This window comes from Choristoneura fumiferana, chromosome Z (assembly GCF_025370935.1).
Source record: "Choristoneura fumiferana chromosome Z, NRCan_CFum_1, whole genome shotgun sequence".
Taxonomy (NCBI): Eukaryota; Metazoa; Arthropoda; class Insecta; order Lepidoptera; family Tortricidae; genus Choristoneura; species Choristoneura fumiferana.
Genome location: NC_133472.1, coordinates 37,802,450 through 37,824,498, shown reverse-complemented (window position 1 = coordinate 37,824,498; position 22,049 = coordinate 37,802,450). Strand labels below are relative to the sequence as shown.

The window sequence follows — 22,049 nt, the reverse complement described above, 5'->3', positions numbered from 1 at the left end:
CGTGTTTCTTTGTACGTTCACGTGAAATTTTGGCAAATAACTTTCCAAGCTCTCTAGTTGCCAATTTGCAAAGTTTACTTTCTCAATTTCATCGGACTGTACATAAAATTAAAATTAAACTAATAAAACTAATAAACTAATAAATATCAATGCGACATTTGTAAGTAGACTAAACTTCAATATCAACATTTGAAAGATACAATGATACAAATAAAAATAAAGGTATGAAGTATTTTTTTAGGTTATTCTCGTTAAATGTATGTTGATGTCATTGGCTTTTCTCACTGTACCTTTGTATTTTACGCAAGGGTTCAGTACCACTACCATGAGTTTACAGTGACCGTACTCGATAGCGACGGCGTAAACTATTTGTATGGGGAAGTGTACAGCGCCTCTACAAATTATTTATGCCGTCGTTATCGAGTACGGTCACTGTAAGCTCATGGTAGTGGTACAGTATTACTTGACAATAATAGCAGGCCTGTGGGGACGCTCGCCGCACGACCTGTGGCATGTCAACAAGGGTGAACGTCCCTCCATCACAATCATATTATTAGCATTTGTTTAAAAAAAGGTTTTCGTTTAAAAAATTAACATTTAGTTCGAGAACAGTTGTGTTACGAACTTTTTGTTACCTTTTTGGTAAAGAACTGTAAAACTAATATTCTACTAAGTAATATAAACCTGCATATTTAGTCAACCACAATCAAAACACAGAAAAATAAATACATATTAACAAGGTTGTTAGTCAAACTATCCGATCACCTGCTGAATCTTGCTGCCCGTGCCCGGATTAATAAAAAAAACCGGCCAAGTGCGACTTGAACTCACGTGGAGAGGGTTCCGTACAAAACCAAAGTCAAATGTCTTCCTCTATTTTTTTATAAATATTTCACAGTGCTTTTTAAATTAATACAAAATATCACATTTGAAATCCTCAGAGTAAGACGCGTGTTAACTACTACTAGCGCTATCCAGTGGTGTTTTATTGAACTATTTTCCGTAAGTGAACGTACGAGTATTAGGTATATTGAGTTTACCACTTTATTTTCAATTGCTTAAATTCTTATAGGTTTTCCTGTAATCTACAAGCAATGAACTATAATATTGTAGATTTTTTCAAAATTTTAGGCTCATTAGTTTCGGAGATCAGGGGGGAATGGTCAATTTTCGTCTTCTTTTATGAATAAAATCGAAACTATTTATTTTAAAATACTTAATAACAAAAATATATTTTAGATACTCATATCCAGCCCTTTCGTTTGGTTGTAGGTTTGCAAAACTTTTTTTTAAATTTCGTAATGTGTATTGAAAATACAAGCTAAAATATAGAGCACAGAAAAACCAGAAAAATAAGACCAGCACTGGGAATCGAACCCAGGTCCTCGGTATTCCGTACCGCGTGCTATACCGCTACACCACTGCTGGTCACTGTTGTTGTTGGTCTTATTTTTCTGGTTTTTCTGTGCATCTATATTTCAGTTTGTTTTTTCAATTTAGGTTTTACGGGATGACCGTAAAAGTAAAAGTTTGGAATAATTAAAAAAAAAAGATTCCAAAGAACCAATCTTAATTCGTAATGTGTCCCCCGAAAATAACCCTTATTTATAAAAAAATATTTATTACTTTGCACATCTGTATTTGGGTCATAGGATTACACCATCCTACTAAATTTCATCTGATTTGATCTTGATCCAGTAGATTTGGAGCATATTGGCTGTGGTAACAGACGGACGGACAGACAGACAAACACACGAGCGATTCTATAAGGGTTCCGTTTTTTTTGTACGGAACCCTAAAAACATGTGAATCTGTTAGTGCCAGTTTCGATATTGTCGCATACGATGGTATTCGAACAGAGATACATGATTTTGTCACAGAAATATATATTTTTTGTAGTCGTATCGAAAAATAACTAATAACAAGAGCATAAAACGAGCCATATTACCCGAGACGTTCATACGAGTACAGTTTTTTAGTTGTATTAAGTACAAAAATATATAGAAACCTTTTTGTTTGTGACTGTTGACACCTGATTACCTTGCTCTTAGACGAAGATTCTACTTTATGCTTTATGCACTCGGGTAAAATGGCTCGTTTTATGCTCTTGTTGTACAGTCTACTATAGTTCTGGTATTAGTTGACAACTAATATTTTTGTTATTGTACGTGGTGCGGCCGGGTGAATATTCAGCGTTTTACAGCGTTTTTTTTTCGCAGGTGTTATTAAAAGAGGTAATGCCCAGGGTTGTTTTTTTTATGAAAATTTAATACAATACCGGTGTTGAATTTAGCGTGATTAAAATTCTTGTGACTTGTCTTACCGTGGTGCTATATAAACGTGGGACGTTTTGCGCGGTCAAAACGCTCGAATATTCGCCCGGCCCGTGCCGAGATAGCCAAGGAAGGGTGGGCTTACCCAAATTAGCCGCCTACCTCCTTACTAGCCACGGGTTTGATATGGTAGTAATGGCAAATACACGTCGGCGGTTATACACTTCACGCACTTGTCTGAACTTGTGTGAGGAATTTATTTATTTAAGAGAGTTTTATTATGACAAAGACGAGTGGAGCAATATTTTAAATGATGAATGACAAATTGTATTTATGCCATGACTGCCTGGCATCAGGGGTTTTAGCTAGGGTTGTCCACCTCCTTGCACACGGCAATAAGGCGCAACCAGTACGTAGTTATTTATGTTGCATTCACAGAAAAATCAATATCTTCCGTGGGATAAAAGTCTCGTCTTAGTCTGGTACACCGGCAAGCGGGAGTAAATCACATTTATTTAAGCGTGGATTAAGGTAATTAAATCTCGTGTAAACTTTATTAGTTTGGTTCAAATGGCAATTAGCTCAACTACAAGGTAATATGAAGCCAAAATCAATTTTCGAGCGAGAATAAGGACACTATTTGTTGTGAATCTCTGCGATTTAGACCAATATTTTTCAGGATGTTACTGTACTAATCATCCGACTGTTGATCGATGCCATTGATTGATGTCTATCGATTGATGCAGGCAGTGCCGGATTTATACTTCTTACGAGTGTGGGCCACTTTATTTCCGCCGCCTATAGCTTTGTCGTCCTCTGAAATTTTTGCATCCAACTATTCGAGATAATTTTTCAACAAAAATAAAGGATAAAAATTACATAATTCCGAATATCACAACTTGAAATCTTAGTGCAGTGCGGGGTACAAATCAGAAAAATCGAAATTTCTCGAAAACTGTATGACTTTAAGTCATTTTTATATTTGGTAGATGACCGCCCACCTATCTCCCATTTAAGTTTGTCGTACTACTTGCGGCACTTCCACAGGTGAAAGCGCTCGATCGACGAATCACAAAAACGTAACGAAATTCCCATTGGTTAATAGTGAAAATAGTACCGAATTGTTCGTCATCCGCCTCCGCATTGATTTTATGCGGATGCGAATTTTAAATTTGTGTCTTCGGCTGCCTTACGTTCCCGGACGGTTTACATCTAACAGTGCCTATATCCGCTATATAGTGCTATATATTGTACCGTTTTTGACAAACTTTAAACCTAAAATTGCTAAAAGTGGCTCCGAAGCGGTAACGTTTCGTGTGCTCTGCCTACCCCATTTGGGAATACAGGCGTGGTGTGTGTGTGTGTGTGTGTGTGTGTGTGTGTGTGTGTGTGTGTGTGTGTGTGTGTGTGTGTGCCTATATCCAACAATGGATGCTTCTGTAAATGAATCGACTTACCTCATTACATGGGTCGATGCCATCCTCGATCTCGTTACTCTCTGGTTGGGTCGGCACGAGATGTAGCGAATTCTGTTGAGAAGCACCAAGCGGACTCTTGCACCGGTCTTTAGTATTTAATCCAGAAGGGCCAGGGTTCTCGTCTAGCCCGGATTTTGTCAGCATAAAAACTTTGCCATCCCGGTACCTGAAAAAAGTTGGTGCTTAGTTATTGTTATCCTTATCGGTCTTGGTCTCCGACCTCCAGCATACGGCCAGCGTAAAAGTCACATCGGCCTTTAGATACTACTCAAGCAATGTAACGCAGTGTACGACGTGACTGGTTAAGCGGTCGATGGTAGTGTTGTTAGAAGACTAGTCTTGAAGACTTTCGAATCTTATAGACTCGCAAACCGTGAAGGTTTAAGCTTAGAAGACTAAAGCGTTGAAGGTTTTAAAAACGGTTCAGAACCTTATCGACTCGAGCTTTTTATGAGCTCTCGAGAGTAACAGCCTTATTCATAAAAAGTTAGAGCCTCCTTGAAGGCTCCTTGAAGGCCCGATGCTAAAAAACATGATTCATAAACGTCTGTTAGCGCTAATCAGTCGATCAAGGCTCTGCTAAAGTTAGCGGACCGTAGACCCTCCTTTATCTCCCTGCTAAGTCACAAAATGGCCGCCACAAGTTTGAACAGCTGACTTTGACAAGAGCAAAAAACCATACCGAAGATATTTTAGTGAAGGGTGAAGTTACGCAAAGATTAAAAAAAAACCAGGAAAAAAATATTTTCAGGAATTTGTATTTAAAAATCCTCTAAATTAGCAACAATAAATTAACAATAAATATGAAAAAAAAATATTAGGATGATTAACATAATTATGGCTTTTTGCACAACATAAACATGCGGATCGGAAATGGCGGGAAAACAAACTTCTCGCTTTTTATTTTTTTTCTGCTAATTTGCTGTCACTGCTGTCAACTTTTTTTAATTATCGATTAGGCCATTTTTTGTCTTTGATTTGTCAAGGTGGCCAACATAGCGCGTCTAATCAGTCTATCAGCGGCTCAACAACTAGCAGACTGCTAGCAAGCGTTTATGAATCATACTTCTTGACAACCGTCTAACAAGCGTAATCAGTCTGCTAAGTAACAGACCGATCAAACCTCAATTAAGGATTTTTTATGAATAAGGCTGTAAGTCTTTAAGACTCGGGCTGAATAGAGAACTTAAGATTTAAAAACTCGGGCCTATTGAAAGCTCGAGCTCCCCGAACCTCAAAGGCCTGTGTCAACCGATAAGAGCTCACGCAATGAGCAGTCTTTTTCTTAAAAAAATATTTTGACATTGATAGTTGCCAAATTAGCAAAATTAAATTAATTAAATATTGGCATTTTCTTTAGTGACGGTTACTGATTATCGTCAGTTTAAAAACGAACTAATGACGAAAATAGAAATTAATATAATACGACGTGGAAATGGTATATTAATGTGTAGGTATTTGTGGTGATATAAATTCAAACATATATTTATTATTTATTTAAGTATCGCCTTGGGTCGTCCCATTTGTTTTTTGTCAAGTTCTTAATGCGTCTCATTCTGCTTTCGTCATCCATTCTTCATTCGTCACTTTCGCTCTTAGTCATTGTCGTCTTGGGTCATAGTTCTTGTTTGTCTTGTTCTTATTCAGGTTCATTCGATGTTCGTCTCTTCTTCTTTTGACATGTTCGGTGTTAGTATTTTTATTTTTTAGTCTCATTCGTTACTCGTCACATTTTTTTTCGACACGTTCGTTGTTGGTCCCATTAGCAGTAAGTCACTTTCGTTTTTGGGTCCATTCATAATTCGTCTTGTTCTGTTTTCGTCTCAATTCCCGCGTTAGTTATACAACCTCCGCTATTACGTTACTGGCCACTCAATGACAATAATGCTTAGGTTAATAGTGAATGTGTCCAATAAAGAATTATATCAATTTCTAAAGAGGCCAAATAAGAAAAACACAAACTTAGAATAAGACCAAAGACGATAGGACGAATAACGAATGAGACTAAAAAAGAGATATACTAACACCGATCATGACCAAAAAATATGAAGACTAATAGCAGAATGGCCAGGAATAAGAAAAAAACAAACAACGAATATGACCAAAGACGACAAAGACTACCACCGAAAGTGACGAATGAAGAATGGATGACGAAATTAAATGAGACGAATTAAGAACTTGACTAAAAACGAATGGGACGACCCAAGACGATACCCAAAACAAAAAGCCGCGCCAGAAATCGAAGCGCAGAAACATCTGCTGGTGCTTGGCAGGCACTTGAAGTCTGAATGAGCTGATATTGTTAGCCCTTTGAGACTCGAGCGCGAGGATGGACAGCTCTAGATGGGCTCCCTGTAAGTGCTCGAACACCTTCTCCGGCGTCGTCTTCTTGTCCAACTTGTATGCAGGTTATAGATTGATCTGATTTGTTAAAAGCTTTTAAGGCTTTTAATGCTCCAAACTTTATAGACTTAAACCTTCAAAGCTTAGGAGGCTTTAAGGCTTGAGGCCTAAAGACTCGTTGTTTTTGTGCTCGTAAGCAGCAACACGAGCTTTTTAATTTGAGGCTTATACGGTCGAGGCCTTTAGGTTCGAGGCTTCTAGACTCAGCAGTCGCGACTCGAGTCTTTTAGTTTACGCCTCGAAGCTTAAATTCACAACACTAGTCGATGGCGTATGTAGGAAACCATAGCCTGGCAGAAGACTGTACATTTACAGGTGGGCCCTGCAACAGGAGCAAAAAATTAAACCACAGCTTCTACTCTTCATCTTGAGCTAATTAAGTTCTACAACTTTTGAAAATAACTTGTATTATGATTTTTATTATATTTTAAAGTTAAATTAGAAAAGCAATGTATTGCGAAATCGGACATTTTGTTACGTGACAGGCGATGTCATTTAGGCTATTGGATGCCGTACATTGAAAACACCATTTGATTTGTTTGGAATAAACATAATGACAAAATTACTTAATTTTTGAAAGTTGCGTGAAAGTAGTTCCATTTGAGTAGCAGAAGCTGTGTTTTAATTTTTTGCTCCTGTTACAAGGCCCACCCGGTATAAGAATTTCGATAACGTCAACGGTGTGACGCTGTAAGGATACCAAGATCAAACTTAGTTTAAAAGGGTGTTGAACGTCATTCGAGTGAAAATACTGAAAACTACTAAAATGAAAAAATAAAAGCAACATTTTAAAATCTAAATCTAAAAAAAGCACTGATCTTATAAGACTTGGATCGCGTTGAATCGCTAATTTTTAGATGGTCCACGAATATTTATTTCGAAATTTAACTGAATAAAAAATATCATTATTGAAAGAAAATCACCGTTTTTTTTTGTTGTTTAGTTATTTTTGTTGAGGATATCAGCAGAGTTGGCTCAGCAGAACTAGCGACCGATTGCACAATAATTAACAAAACAGACACAAGTAAATAACAGATTTTTAATTTGCAAATAATCAGCACAAACGAATGTCAAGGAACAACAAACATTAGAGAGTAACATGTCAATATGAAAAACGTTACTGTTTAATAAAAACAGCCAGCAAAAACTTTGCGTTTGATAATGAACCTCAACACGCCCTCTCAAATGCAAGGTTTATTGCTTTTCATAAGTTAATCAACGCAGCATAAACAAATAAAATAATTTGTACCTAGTACTACACTTAAGCACATTAAATATACAACAAGAACAAATTAAAGTCAAACTCGTTGACAAAAAAACTATGGATTAGCAAGGTTAAGACCTAAGCCATTCAAACATCTATTATGTTTTATGCTAGCAGTGCTTTTGTCAATACATCTGCCAACATGGATTCCGTAGGTACAGTCACGTCTAAAAGTATGTATACACAAAAAAAATTGAAAAATATGTAGCCACACACTTTTCATCATAAATATGTATCTATTACTGACACCAAAAAATTGTATTCATTAAACTGTTTCAGTATTATGTAATCACAAAATGCTTCAGAAAGTTGCATACTTAAATAAATTCCATTTAAATGTATCCACCTCGTAGGCAAAAATAAGTAATACATGAATGGGTTCATATAACATATAACCACACGCCGTTTGATTCATAAATATATATCCAGACTGCAACACAAACACCTTGTCTGACTGGCATAGAATCGTAAGTTGTATATTTAACTAATTTGACAATTCACGAAAACAGTGCGGACTTGTCACTGCATACGTCTATCTCACGATTATTCTATGACGCACTTGACAGTCCTTAGATTGAATTGACTTGTAAATATTGAGAGTATTTCAGTTTAGGGTCATTCTCAGAAAGGTGCACTAAGCATTTTTTTGTTTTATTTTAATTATATTGTTAATTGTTAGTGGTAGAGCCGCACTGTAGCCAGTTTTTGGTTTGCAGTACGAATGTATTTGTAACTTCAGATAGGTTATATATTATAAAAGAAAGTCACTGGCTTCATGGAAGAACTTCATTTTAAAATCAATTACTTACATATACTTATACTGTCAAGTGCAAGATCGCCATTCTGTCATCGTCATTCAGAAGCTGTCTTCTATAATTAAAATTACAATGATTAAAGATTGCAAATTATAGATGCTTCAGTAGATCTGTCCTCAGTGGATGACCCGAACAACTTGATCGCTTTGGCTTAGTCGATATTAATGACCACTCTGGACGTTTCCAAGTATTTGTGATCTTGATGGTGTATAAAAAATTAAATATATCCAACCAAATTTCATCCAGCTCACTCCAGTCAGTTCATCCCCCATTTTCTCCCCTTAAGGGTGCTTTTGGAGATAAAAACTAAGTACCCTATGTTCAGCCCCTGACAGTCGAAACAGTCGGTTTCGACGTGATACCGGAACAGACAGAGTTACTTTCAATTCATCACTCCATAGTATAAAACAAAGTCGCTTTTTTTGTCTGTACGCTTAGATCTTTCAAACTACGCAACGGATTTTGATGCGGTTTTCACAAATAAATAGTGTGATTCACGGTGTCTATGTATACCGTAACCGTGTTGTGCCGGAACGGGTCACCAGTATATAATATTATTCTAATGGAGTATGGATTCGTAGTATGTATGTCCCTGCCCGCATGCAGGTTACGAAAGAGACAGACATGTAATCTTAACAAAACAGTAATTCTTCAAAACGAATCAAAATATCAAATCGTGTTTACATATTTATGAATCAAACGGCGTATACAAATATTTGCCAAATTGGTGTGGTTATATGTATATGGAACCCATTCATGTATACTTATTTTTGCCTACGAGGTGGATACATTTAAATGGAATTTATTTAAGTATGCAACTTTCTGAAGCATTTTGTGATTACATAATACTGAAAAAGTTTAATGAGTACAATTTTTTGGTGTCAGTAATAGATAAATATTTTTGATACAATGTATGACTACATATTTATGCAACCTTGTTTTTGTATACATATTTTTAGACGTGACTGTACATGTCCCAACATTATATTATTGTTGTCTTTTAAAACACCCCTAATAAAATGATACTTAATATCAATATGTTTACTTCTACCATGAAAGACGGGATCCTGCGCAAGAAACATCGCTGATTGACTATCGGTATAAATAGATATAGTTGCATACCCTGGTAACTTCATTTCTGTCAGCAGACTTTGAAGGTATAGACCTTCCTTGAATGCTTCCGCAAGACTGACGTACTCCGCTTCACAACTAGACGTCGCTACTGTCTTCTGTTTTCTAGAGGACCAAGAAATACTAGCTCCTCCTAGAATACAACAATAACCAGAATAAGATTTCCGATCTATTGGGCAACTACCCCAATTTGCATCACAGTATGCTTGAATCGGCTTACCAGTTTTCCTATAATTCAGACCATAGTTCGCGGTGCCCTTGAGATAGCGTAAGACCCTTTTTGCTGCCTTCCAGTGACTCAAATTAGGATTACTTACAAACTGAGCAAGTTTAACAACAGTATTCGTAATGTCAGGCCTTGTTGCTACAGACAAATACATAAGCGAACCAATTAGTTCGCGGTATGGCCATTTTTCTTCGGTTTTGTCCTTTTTGGGTTCGCTTGAAAATATATCTGACAATTCACTCGGAGTTTTACAAGAATTGCAGTTAGATAGACAAAATTTTTCCAAAATAGTCTTGACATACCCTTCCTGTGACAATGTAATGCCATTTTCATTTTTTTTAATGTCTATTCCCAAAAAGTATTTAACCTTTCCGTAATCCTTGAGATCGAACTCCTTTTTCAATTCGTCTTTAAATCTGCATATCCGGCCTTCACAGTCTGATGCAATCAGTACATCGTCTACAAAAACAAGGACAAATAAATATTTGCCATCTTGATGCCTCATATACAGACATGGCTCATTAAGAGACTGTTCTAATCCCATCTCTTTTAGTTTCTTGTCAAACCGTATATTCCATTGTCGCCCAGCCTGTTTTAACCCATATAAAGATTTCTTTAGTAGACATGTATCACCTCCAGTTTTCAAACCCTCGAGCATTTCCTTTGCGTTTTTCACTACCACTGGATCTTCGTCATTATCATGTGCCAATTTTAACAAACATTCCTCTAGTAAGCGTGGAATACGCATGTAAATCTGTTCATCCAAGTTTCCATTTAAGTATGCAGTATTGATATCCACTTGATGAATCTCTAAGTCCATCTCTACAGCAATTGCCATCATTAATCGTACTGTTTCTAATCTGGCAACTGGCGCAAATGTTTTCTCGTAATCCACTCCAAAACGCTGGCTAAATCCTTGTGCCACTAACCTGGCCTTTTTCTTAGTAGTTTTATCGACGTTTATTTTGGTGGTAAGTACGTATCTACAGCCAACGACATTTGTGTTTGGTGGTGTTTTGACAATAGTCCAGGTGCCCTTTTGTACTAGGCTCCTTATTTCGGACAGTATGGCAGCTTCCCATTCCGAGCGTTCAGAGCTACGTAAAGCGTCGTTCAAAGATATTTCTGAAGCTGCGCCTGCGTAGTCGATGCAATCGCTATACTCTTCTGCTTCTGACTCGCTATTTCTTTCTTCTACTTCAACATAGTTGTAGACCTTCCTCGGTCGTCCTGGGCGACCCGTACGAATTACTTTTGGCCTACCGGATCCTCTTCTTACTACCACTTCACACTCTTGATCTGGATTTAATTCAAGATCTTGTGTTTCTTCTACATTTTCTGGTCCTCGATCTGGATTTAATTCAAGATCATGACTTCCTTCTACATTTTCTGAAACAATTGGCAATTCATCTCGTCCTTTTATTTCCTTAGCAAAGACCATCTCCACTGACGCTTGACCTTTTCTATTATTACTATTATTAACAGTAGTTTTTACATCATCTCCAGATGAAATCATCTCTATGAAGTCCTTTGCTTCATCCGGTGATTTTGTCGCTGAATCTGTTGATAGCAATTCAGTGAATTTTATGTCTCTAGAGACAATAAATTTTCTCTTCTCAGGTATCCATACTCTAAACCCTTTGGTTGTTTTTGAATATCCGACAAATACTCCTGCGATTCCACGAGCATCGAATTTGCCTAAGTTTGGATTTTTGTCCAGAACATATACTCTTTCTCCAAATCTACGTAGATAGTAGATATTCACCTGTTTTTGACACCACTTTTCATATGGAATATCACCGTTTAAGGCAGAAGTTGGGCAGCGGTTTCTAACGTAACATGCCGTATCAATAGCTTCAGCCCAAAAACTAATACACAAGTCACTATTTAGAAGCATACACCTGGCCATCTCAACCAGCGTACGGTTCATTTTTTCGGCTACTCCATTTTGTTGAGGAGTACGAGGTACGGTTAGTCGTCTCTGTATTCCCTCCTTGCGTAAAAATTCATCAAATTCTAGATTGACATACTCCCCACCATTATCTGATTGAAAGTATTTTATTTTTGACCCAGTATATTTCTCCACATAATTTTTGTACAGTTTGAATGCTTCTAAAGCTTTATCTTTGGTCTTCAGAAAATAAACCTCACACCAACGAGTACTGTCGTCAATAAAAGTGATAAAATATTTAGCACCTGATTTTGATTCGCATCTCATTGGACCTACTATGTCGGAATACACTATACGCAACCGTTCATTACACGGACCATTTGACTCAGTAAATGGTAACATGGTCATTTTTCCTCTAGCACAAATATCACAACTACGCAAAGTGCTTACATTGATCCCACTTGAGTTCACGGCAAGGCCTATTTTTCCTAGCAGTTTAATTACATCTTTGGCATTGAGATGCCCTAAGCGTTCATGCCACAGTTTTAGATCTGTATTACAGTCTGTTACTGCATTAACAGAATCGCATTCTGGAAAACAATAAAGGTTTCCTCTACGGTGTGCAGTTAGCCTAGCTTTACCGTTTTTATCTACTAGTACGGCCACATCACGTGTGAAGTTCACATCATAGCCATTATCTGTTATCTTTGCTACCGAAATTAAGTTAGTCCTTAAATCTGGCACGTAGAGGGTGTCTTTAAATTCAACAGGCCGTGCTGAGCTACCATTCGCTACCGATAATGTAACTAATCCCTTACCCAGGACCTCGGCATTCATGTTAGTAGCTAACCGCAATTTACCTTTATGCTCTTCAAGTGTACCCCTGAATAAATTGACATCGTTGCATAAGTGGGACGTGCACCCGGAATCAAGCACCCATTGTTGTTTTAAATTGTCAACAATGCTACATTCCTCTAAACCTGAAACATTTAAAGACATTAATCCATCATCTACATTATTACAGTGTTGATTCGACCTAGGGTAATTTTCCCGACATTCAGAAGCCTTATGCCCAAGACGATTACAACGAAAACAGGTCAAAACTCTCCTTTCGTTAGCATAATTATCCTCTTTATGTGAAAATCGATTAGGTTGTGACTGTGCTCGTGTTCCTTTAAAGTTGACATCAGCACGCCATTTATTTGCGGCTTTATTCCTTTCCCGTGCATACAGTACATCATTTTCAGTATTATTCACATTTCTCGATTCATATTCTTCTAAAATCTTCACTTTAAGAATCTCCGGCTTTGGTAAATCATCACGGCATTCAATAGCACATCGAAAATTCGAGAAACTTGCTGGTAAAGTATACAATAACATTATCGACAAAAGATCATCGTGAATCTTTATATCCATGGACTCAAGTTTGTCCCCCGCATCGAAAAACGCACCAATATCTTCTCGAATATCTCCAGAGTCACCCATTTTATGTGTCAGTAGACGCTTTAATAACATGGCCTTTCTAGCAGGTCCACGAGAAGCATAAATAGACTCAAGTCGCAACCATATTTCTCTTGAAGTCTTACAATCCCTTACATGACGAAGTTCCGTTGAGCTGATGCAAAGTATTAAATCAGCCTTCGCTTTAGCATCTTGTGCCTCCCATTTGTCTAAATCATCCGTCGCAGTCTCAACAGGTTTATTTATCTTCCCATTAGTATACTTCCAGAGGTCATTTTTAATAAGAATAGCTTCCGCTTGTAATTTCCAACTCTCATAATTTTCTTTAGACAATGGATCAATTCGCACAGTGCTCATTTTGGTTTAGTATTAGTACATGTACTCACAAGAAAATTGCCGACGTCAATTCAAGCCCATTTAACTATTTTGTTCAATCTATCCTGGGCCCATAACCATTGTTGAGGATATCAGCAGAGTTGGCTCAGCAGAACTAGCGATCGATTGCACAATATTAAAAACAGACACAAGTAAATAACAGATTTTATAATTTGCAAAATAATCAGCACAAACGAATGTCAAGGAACAACAAAACATAGAGTAACATGTCAATATGAAAAACGTACTGTTTAATAAAAACAGCCAGCAAAAACTTTGCGTTTGATAATGAACCTCAACAATTTTATTTTAGGTTTTAGCTTTAATTGTATGTAACATTTTATTGTAAATAATATAACAATTAACTATATAACGTAAAAAAAAACTTTCAACAGAAATTGAAGTTGCTGTTTACCTACTTGAATCTATAATATAAAAGTGAACGGCCAGAACGGAAAAAAAACAAACGAGACAGAGCAGGATGGCGCTCTACAACACCATAAGAAGTCGCTGTTTACCTACTTGAATCTATAATATAAAAGTGAACCGCCAGAACGGGAAAAAAACAAACGAGACAGAGCAGGATGGCGCTCTACAACACCATTTTGACACGTTTCTCCCAAACAACGCATTATTTCTTTGGAATTTTAAAGCAATTCGATTCTTTGACCTTGGGATTCGCGAAAAACTGATATTGGGTGTGTACATTTTGTATATTAAGCAAAATAAAATCACAAGTTCAAATTTCGAGCCAAAAACGAGCGATCATCTATGCCACTGTTGCCATTCAGGGAAAAAGAAATCTATTCATTATCCTGCATTGCAGTCTGTATGTAAATAACACATAGGCTACTTTTATTCCAATATTCCCACGGGATAGTTGTTCTTAACACAACACCTCAATGAAGATTACGATAAAAAAATTGGGTTTTCTCACAGGAATTTTGCAAAATCCCGGAATTTCATTTGTAACTACTAGGTCGAATAGTGTACGCGTGCGAAGCCCCGGGTAAACTCTTAGTCTCTTATAATTTACAGCTTTTAATGCTTAAGATGTAGAAGAAATTATTTTGACATTGTCTGCTTCACTAATAGCATAGAAGACTTAACCCGACGTGAAGTGAGTAGGCGTAGGGGTTTCGGTAGACATCAACCATTTTCCCTATCCCTGCACGCTGTCGTCACTGTAACGTAGTTTCGTTTGTTCGAACACTTATAACTCGAGAACGGCAGGACCGATTTTCATGGTTTTTGATTTGTTGTATTTTTCTCCGTCCCGAATAGCAGAATAACTATTAAAATATTAGAAAATTAACGAAAAATAAAATAAAATAAAATATATTTTCCCATACAAAATTTTCATGGGTTTTGTAACTGTCAAACATTTAATGTTCATCCCGTCCATGCGGTAAACTCTCCCCTCAAATTAAAGAACGTATTTAAATAAAGGTTTCGAATCGATAATATATATCCACGATATTCGGAAAATGGCGTATTTGAGATTTTAAAAATTTAGAATAATGTCAGTAATGAAAAAGGATTGACATAATATTATTATATTGGTTGTTAAATATTTATGCGTGCGTTCAGCAATTTACTTTGTGTAAACTAAAGTAAAAAGGCGCTGTTGTTATGTTATCATAATTTTAATATAAGTAGTGTTCGTCTGCCAGGTCCGCTTGTATCCATAAATGGACGTCAAACTTGCCGCCAGCGTAGCCAAATAAGCGGATTTTCAACTAAAACTGGCAGTTTAGATCTGGTGGGATAAGGAGCTGGTGATTTTTATTACATTGATTTTAGAGCTATGAAGCGATATTCCAATATTTTTTAAGATCATCATTACCCGCCAGATCGTAAGTAATTGATTTTCGATTTTTCTTCGAGCAGCAATGTATTGCGTACAATAATTTGACACGCGAGAGAAGCGGGTTTGTGACAGCTGTCACGTCAGGAAATTTTAAATAAAAACAATGTCTCTCGTGATACATTGCGTGATCATTTATTTTATAAGGGAAAAAAGTCGTTATGTTTTAATAAAACATAATTATAAAGGATGTTTATTAGGGTTCTTAACTACCCTTACTGTTTGCGGCTGTAAAGCTGTAATACTTACGAGAATGAATGTTCATCGTGAGTGTCATTTCGTTGCATAGCGCGGTGTGAATCGCCGCGAGCCGCTGCTAAGATGTAGGCCCACATGTCTGTGGCCGGATGAAAGGCCTCCCACCATTGGATTAACCTAGTCAAAAACAAAAAAATATGTTTATCACGGTGGTTTGCGAAGAAATTTAATGGTGCGTATGAAGTTCCCACTCCGCACTGGGCCCGTGTGGGGAATACTGCCCAAGCCCTCTCATTGTGATGACGAGCTTTACGGTAAAGGAAAACAGTACCCTGAAGGCTAGATTGCTAAAAATACGAGTATATAATTAGTCCGTCCGTTTTTTTTTTCCACAAAATATCGGACATGTATTTTTTTCTTTTTCCTCACAATAAAAGTAAATATTATGGACATAGAACCGCTTAAAGCTCCGTGTGAAGTCACACCTAAATAAGCTTTTTTCTAAGGAGTGACGTCACTGACTCACGGGCCTCCATTCCCGAACTTTGATGGCGCTTTATGTTTGTAATTTTTTGTTCGATTGACAAGAGAAAAAATACGTGCCTTTTTTTTCTTTGAGAGCAAAAATTAAGGTTCAGTTACTAAAATTGCAATAGGTCCTAAATGATTGAAGATATTTTCATGATTTATAAATTACATTGAAGCTAGTTTAACTACGCATAAGTTCAACACACACACACACACACACACACCACATAACATCTTATTATAATATTATAAATATGAACGTTTGTGAAGATGTTTGGACTACTCAATCACGTCTAAACCGCTGAACCGATTTATATAGATGCAATTCGGTATACAGATAGTTTGAGTCCCGGGAAAGGACATAGGATAGTTTTTATCTCGGAAAATTGCATAGTTCCCGTGGGATAGCGATAAACGAATGCTACGCGGACGGAGTCGCGGGCAATAGCTAGTAAAGAATAAACTCTTTACTAAACTCATTTACTCGAATGATAGCTCCTATCACAGCGGGTTTTGTAGTTATCGTCATTTTTGTAATCGACCCTTTATTTTTGCTCATCAGTGTAGAATACGATTTCCTTTAACTACATCCTAAGCTTCGCGGACGAACGAGGTAACTTCAAGTCAGCTCTAGTGCCTAGTTTGCAATTTTACCCATTTCTATGTTATGTTACTGGTCTGGATTCATTGTGTTGCCGTCCGTATAACTTAGGTAGGTATAGTCGAGTTCATAAACTTCTGAGTTAAAAAAAAATTGATCAAAAATATGTGAAAACGACTCTATTGTTAACGGCGTAGAAGCGTGTTCAGATATTTGATCAAATTTTTGCTCAGAAGTTACGAACTCGACTGTACACGAAAATTACCAAAGTTTCAATCTTTTTACGAGAACAAATACAAAAGTTTCCTTTTCTTGCATGACTGCTAGTAACTCTGGTACTGAAAAGCAAAGATAGATTGTTCTGGGAAACTCTCCTTTATTGCGAAGTGTATGGTGGGGATATAGTAAACGATCGCAGCGCATGCCGCGGCAGAAATGTGCAACAATAGGGGATTAGTGAAACTTGTCAATGTTGTTTTGAAGATGGGTCATTATTGTTGTTGTATTCAATATAATGTATTGTAAACTGCAAAAATAAGAACAGAAATAGTCAGTGTAAATTTTATGTTTTTCCTAAAGCGGCCTGGAAATTATTTAGATCAAAGACTTAAATGGATAGCTGCTGTAAAAAGGAAAAAGTACGTAAGTGATATTTTTTTTTATTCGACTGGATGGAAAACGAGCAAGTGAGTCTCCTGATGGTAAGAGATCACCACCGCCCATAAACATCTGCAACACCAGGGGTATTACAGACGCGTTGCCAACCTAGAGGCCTAAGATGGGATATCTCACGTGCCAGGAATTTCACCGGCTGTCTTACTCTCCACGCCGAAACACCAAAGTGCAAGCACTGCTGCTTCACGGCAGGATTAGCGAGCAAGATGGTGGTAGCAATCCGGGCGGACCTTGCTCAAGGTCCTACCACCTGCAACCATTGAACCTAAAACCTTAAATTACAATATTAATAAAACAATTTTATTTGTTTTATTTGCGCTGCATTTTATAGGATATTTATTAATTATTGTTTTGGTGTTGATGGATCGCCATGGTATCCAAAACCCATCGAAAAGAATTGCAGTGAACATTTCATATTCATGTTTGCACTTGCCGCTCTGGTTATAAACGCAGCTGCAGTTTACTCCAGTGAAAACCCGAGAATTATAATTATTGATCTGTAATAAATTAATTAAAATGTTCATAGATATACATTATCTACTGTAGAACACTAAAGTGTGTGTTTTTAGGTTAGGAGATAACTTACGTTTAATTATAATTTTATAGGGTGTTCGGGTCACCGATGTTTGACGAATGATGTTGGCTCCTATTAAATAACCATTGCCATTAGGTCGTCCTTAGTTCGACATTCCTTACGTGTTCTGCTAAAACCATTTTTTTCCGTTCAGCATAGTTTGGGGCTGGAAGTTTATTTTGTGTTTTACATTTACACTCTTTTTTAAACCACCCAGTTTTAAAATAACATCCATTTTCCCTTATAGTGTTTTTAACAAATGCCTCTAAAAATACTATTTATTGTCTTTCTATATATTTTATATTAACTTTATTAGGCACTAAAATAAATAACTAATAAGCACGTTTTAAACTTTCGTGATTCTCACTCATAGTCAAAATACCACAAAGCCGTCGAGGTAAATATTACTTGTGTAATAATAGCGTGATAAGTCCCGTTTGTGGTATTTTGACTATGAACTAATAAGCACTTATTATTATTCACTATTTGACATAAGCCCCTATAATTTCGTTTGCGAGATGGCGCTACTGTCGTGCACGATTCAAATTGTTCTGTTTTAATATGAGCTGTTTGCAAATATTGTTTTTAAATGGGGTTCATTTCGTTCGGCTTTGATCAGCCCTAAATAAATAAGAATTTCAAATAAATCTCATAGCTACCACGATCCGCTTCCTATGGCGTATTATCTCTATCGGCTACCACATATCCCCTCCGTAAACTTAATTCACCTGTACTTATTCATCATCATCATCATCATCAGCCTATAGCAGTCCACTGCTGGACACAGGCCTCCCCCAAAGCCATTGCGCCTTTGCGCCCTGTCCTCGGCTAGACGCATCCACCTTCTACCAGCAGCCTTTCGCAAATCGTCACTCCACCTGGCCGGAGGGCGCCCTACACTACGTTTGCCAAGACGTGGTCTCCACTCAAGAACTCGTTTACTCCAGCGGTTGTCGGTTCTTCGACTGTACTTATTCACCTAGGTGCATTAAGTACACTTTGAATAGACTTTAAACACCGGGGTGCAATAAAACTATTTTTAGAAAATTTTATTCACCTTCTTCACCTGGTGCATTGAATAATTTTTACACTTTATTCACTTTTTTATCAGTAGAAGTCTTTACACTTGAAAGAAACAAATTCCAAAAAAATATTATTACAAGAAATTTAACCGACTTCAAAAACCATGTAAATAATTTTCCAATAGTTTAACATGCTTAAAAACATACTATGAACTATAATTGACCAAGCTGTTGTTAGGTGAATATGAAGAGCAGCAGAATTTTGTACAAAATTTCTTTAGGTACTTTCGTTTTACTATCGTAAAAAATGAAGTGTTTTATAAAAGATGCGACTTTATAAGCGAATTTCGTGTGTGCGTTTGTTTGAATTAGCATTCGGTGTTCGTATACTGATAATAGGGGCCTTCCACGGGGCCGGGGTATCGATTATACCGTAAAGTAGCATTTTACTGTGTCGTTGCATTTTATGGACAGTTTAATTTGTAACTTAATACTTTCTTGGTAAGAGATCCTTAATTAACACTTGCAATGTCTTCAATTCTCGTGGTTTAGGTGAATTCCATCTGTTTTATTTTGCTAAATTGTACTAATGTCGACTACAAAGTAAACATTTGTATAAGTGCCTGACTTTTTACATGTTTATCATCAATACTTTGGGATGATTTTTATCAAATTGATAAGACGTCAGCGAACCATGGAGTCGACATTAGCATTAAAATGCAACTCTTATTCATACTCATACTCATTACTTTAATTAAGTAAGTAGTGTTTTTAAGTTTTTGGTAAAGAGTAGGTACTTTTAATAGGTTTTAATTGGGTGAGTTGTATATCACAACTCACACACAGTACAGCACATTTTTCATGGTCATATTGTATTTACCACTTACAGATATAAATAACAGATGTCTGGAATCGTCAGTGAATGACAAATGACACATACTAGATATGTAATCGTAATTGGCCAGTACATAACATTTAGGTCTATCGCAGTGATGTTATTTGTGTATCAGAGTTTGTATAGTTGTATATTAAAATAGTTGAAGCTATGAGTTTCTAATCTAAATAGAAAAATAATTTTATTTATAATTTGAATGACATTTTGCTCACGATTTTCAATCACGATCGCTATAAAGGCATTTTACAATTAAATAAATGAGTGAGTATGAGTATGAATAGGAGTTGGATTTTATTGCTAATGGCAACTCCATGGCTCGCTTACGTCTTACCGTGCGATGAACACTCCGATGCCTATGTGATCAAGCACAAAAATAAAAAATCAAACGCTTTCTTCTCCAAACGAAATGAGTGTCGCTTTTGGGCCAAAATGTACTTTATAAGATGAATCACGATTCACGCTTTGCTGTGATATTCTAAAAACAAATCTGCTCATCGGATTCAGTACATACTGTGGTCCAATGACAACCAAACAAGATCCGTTCGTTGGTAGGAATTATACCGTGACGACTAAAAGAGTCTGATCTACAATTTGGCCATTTTAGGATTATTATGTCAAAGTCAATATAACAGTATATTTCACTTTGGCACAATAATTTCAGATCCAACTCTGTTAATTGTCACGGTCGACGGAATCCGCTGTCTCGACGTTGATCGTTCATTGACGTTGACCTATTTATTAGACCAATGTCAAAACACTACTCCATTATACCTAATACGTAGGATTAATTCAAGAGGATGCGTTGCTAGGAATGTGTTTGTCATATACCAATAAAAACTCTTCATGTATATAACCTATCCTCGTTCCGCCGGGCTGTTTCCACTATAAGTATTCATGACAAAAACATTCCTCACAACACATCCTCGCACATCTCTGGTGGAACGCTGCTTAACATCCTTATGTTATAACACAGCTGGTAGGTGGTGACCGCGTTAGATGTTGGCGGCGGGCGACAGAGTCGCGCGATTAGGCGACTTCTATCACATATTTTTTATGATTGATCGAGCAATGCTTTGCTTCTTAATATATTAGACACAAAATTTAATTTGATATTTTACTCGTTAGAATAATATTAGATTAAGAATCTATCTGTTTATCTTTGTCTAGAGTTTATCTGGAATAAGACGAATAAGAGTTGAATTTCAGTTGTATTCCAGACTTCATATGTGGATATCATATTTGAATAAATGCTCGCTATTTGGTGAACAATTTGGGAACAATTTTGCCGTATCTGTTTATTTACGGAAGGATCTTGATTCAAATTGGCAAGCACATTTGGTCATCGATAAGGATGGGTTTCGGAATGGAGTACGCACTGATAGTACGATTGATTGATTTATTTTAACAACCGCATGACCTGATAACAGGCGAGGCTCATCGCGGAACAGATTATGAGGCCAGACATGGAATAAAAGTGGCAATAACGCACCGAGCTCTTCCCACCCGATCATGACCTTCCCTTGCGCGACAAAAAGAGAAATTAAGTTTGTTTTCTGTTTTCGATTGTCAATTGTTATTTTTATCATAGGTACGCATCACATGCCCGGCCGCTACTAAAACATGCCTCTTTACCGATGCATACAAATATGGTGTAGGTAGGTAGTACTTTGTGAAACGAGAAGCGACTGGGTAAAATAAACTGGATATTCTGTTTACCTACCCTTTGAGTCTCTGTGCTATGCGGCAAAATTCAATAAATATTTAATTTGTATTGTTTGAAATGTAATACCCCTTGTAAATATTGTTTCTGTATGCTGTCAAAGGAAAATATTTAAGGGCCACTTGAGTTTCGTCGACAAAATTAAATCAAAAATACATTTGAGTTTCCATCAATACGATAAAGAGTTATACAATACGTGTCGGTTTACAAAGCTCTCGATTATCTGTTTCCAGGTATTTATAAAATAGTAAATAGATAATAACAATTATAACAACAAATGCTATACCCTACCAGGGTTCATGTTAACTTTAAGAGCTTATGTTACATGTATGCAATATATAAAAATAAATAAAAAATAAGTTCTTTATTTTCTCCCTCCAAGTACGAGTAGGTCTCGCTTAATTCGGAAATATTGATATTTGATCTTTATTTTAACACTAGTAGTTATATTCAATTAATTTTAGTAACTGAAAACTGCGTGTCGGACACGCCCGAAATAGGGTTCCGTAGCCGTTACGAAACAATCAAGTAATATTTTTCTAAGGATTTCGTATTTTATGCGGAATCTTCCATTGTCTAAGTATATTTTATACCTTAGGCTGTTATTTACTCTTAAACTACTAATAATTCTCAAGCAAACTTTTACGTAGTG

At 36.7% G+C, this 22,049-nt stretch overlaps 1 protein-coding gene across 1 annotated transcript in view; it reads right to left on the bottom strand.

Moving 5' to 3' along the window:
* Positions 1-15,519, bottom strand: part of LOC141428343 (cyclic nucleotide-gated cation channel subunit A-like) — a 52,052-nt gene extending 36,533 nt beyond the window's left edge. Inside the window, exons 1-2 of the mRNA XM_074088341.1 lie at positions 15,434-15,519; positions 3,731-3,917 (exon numbers count right to left, since the gene is read on the bottom strand). Of these exons, the coding sequence (XP_073944442.1) occupies positions 3,731-3,917; positions 15,434-15,519 (273 nt within the window). The remainder of the gene's footprint in view (positions 1-3,730; positions 3,918-15,433) is intronic.
* Positions 15,520-22,049: the final 6,530 nt, after the last annotated feature.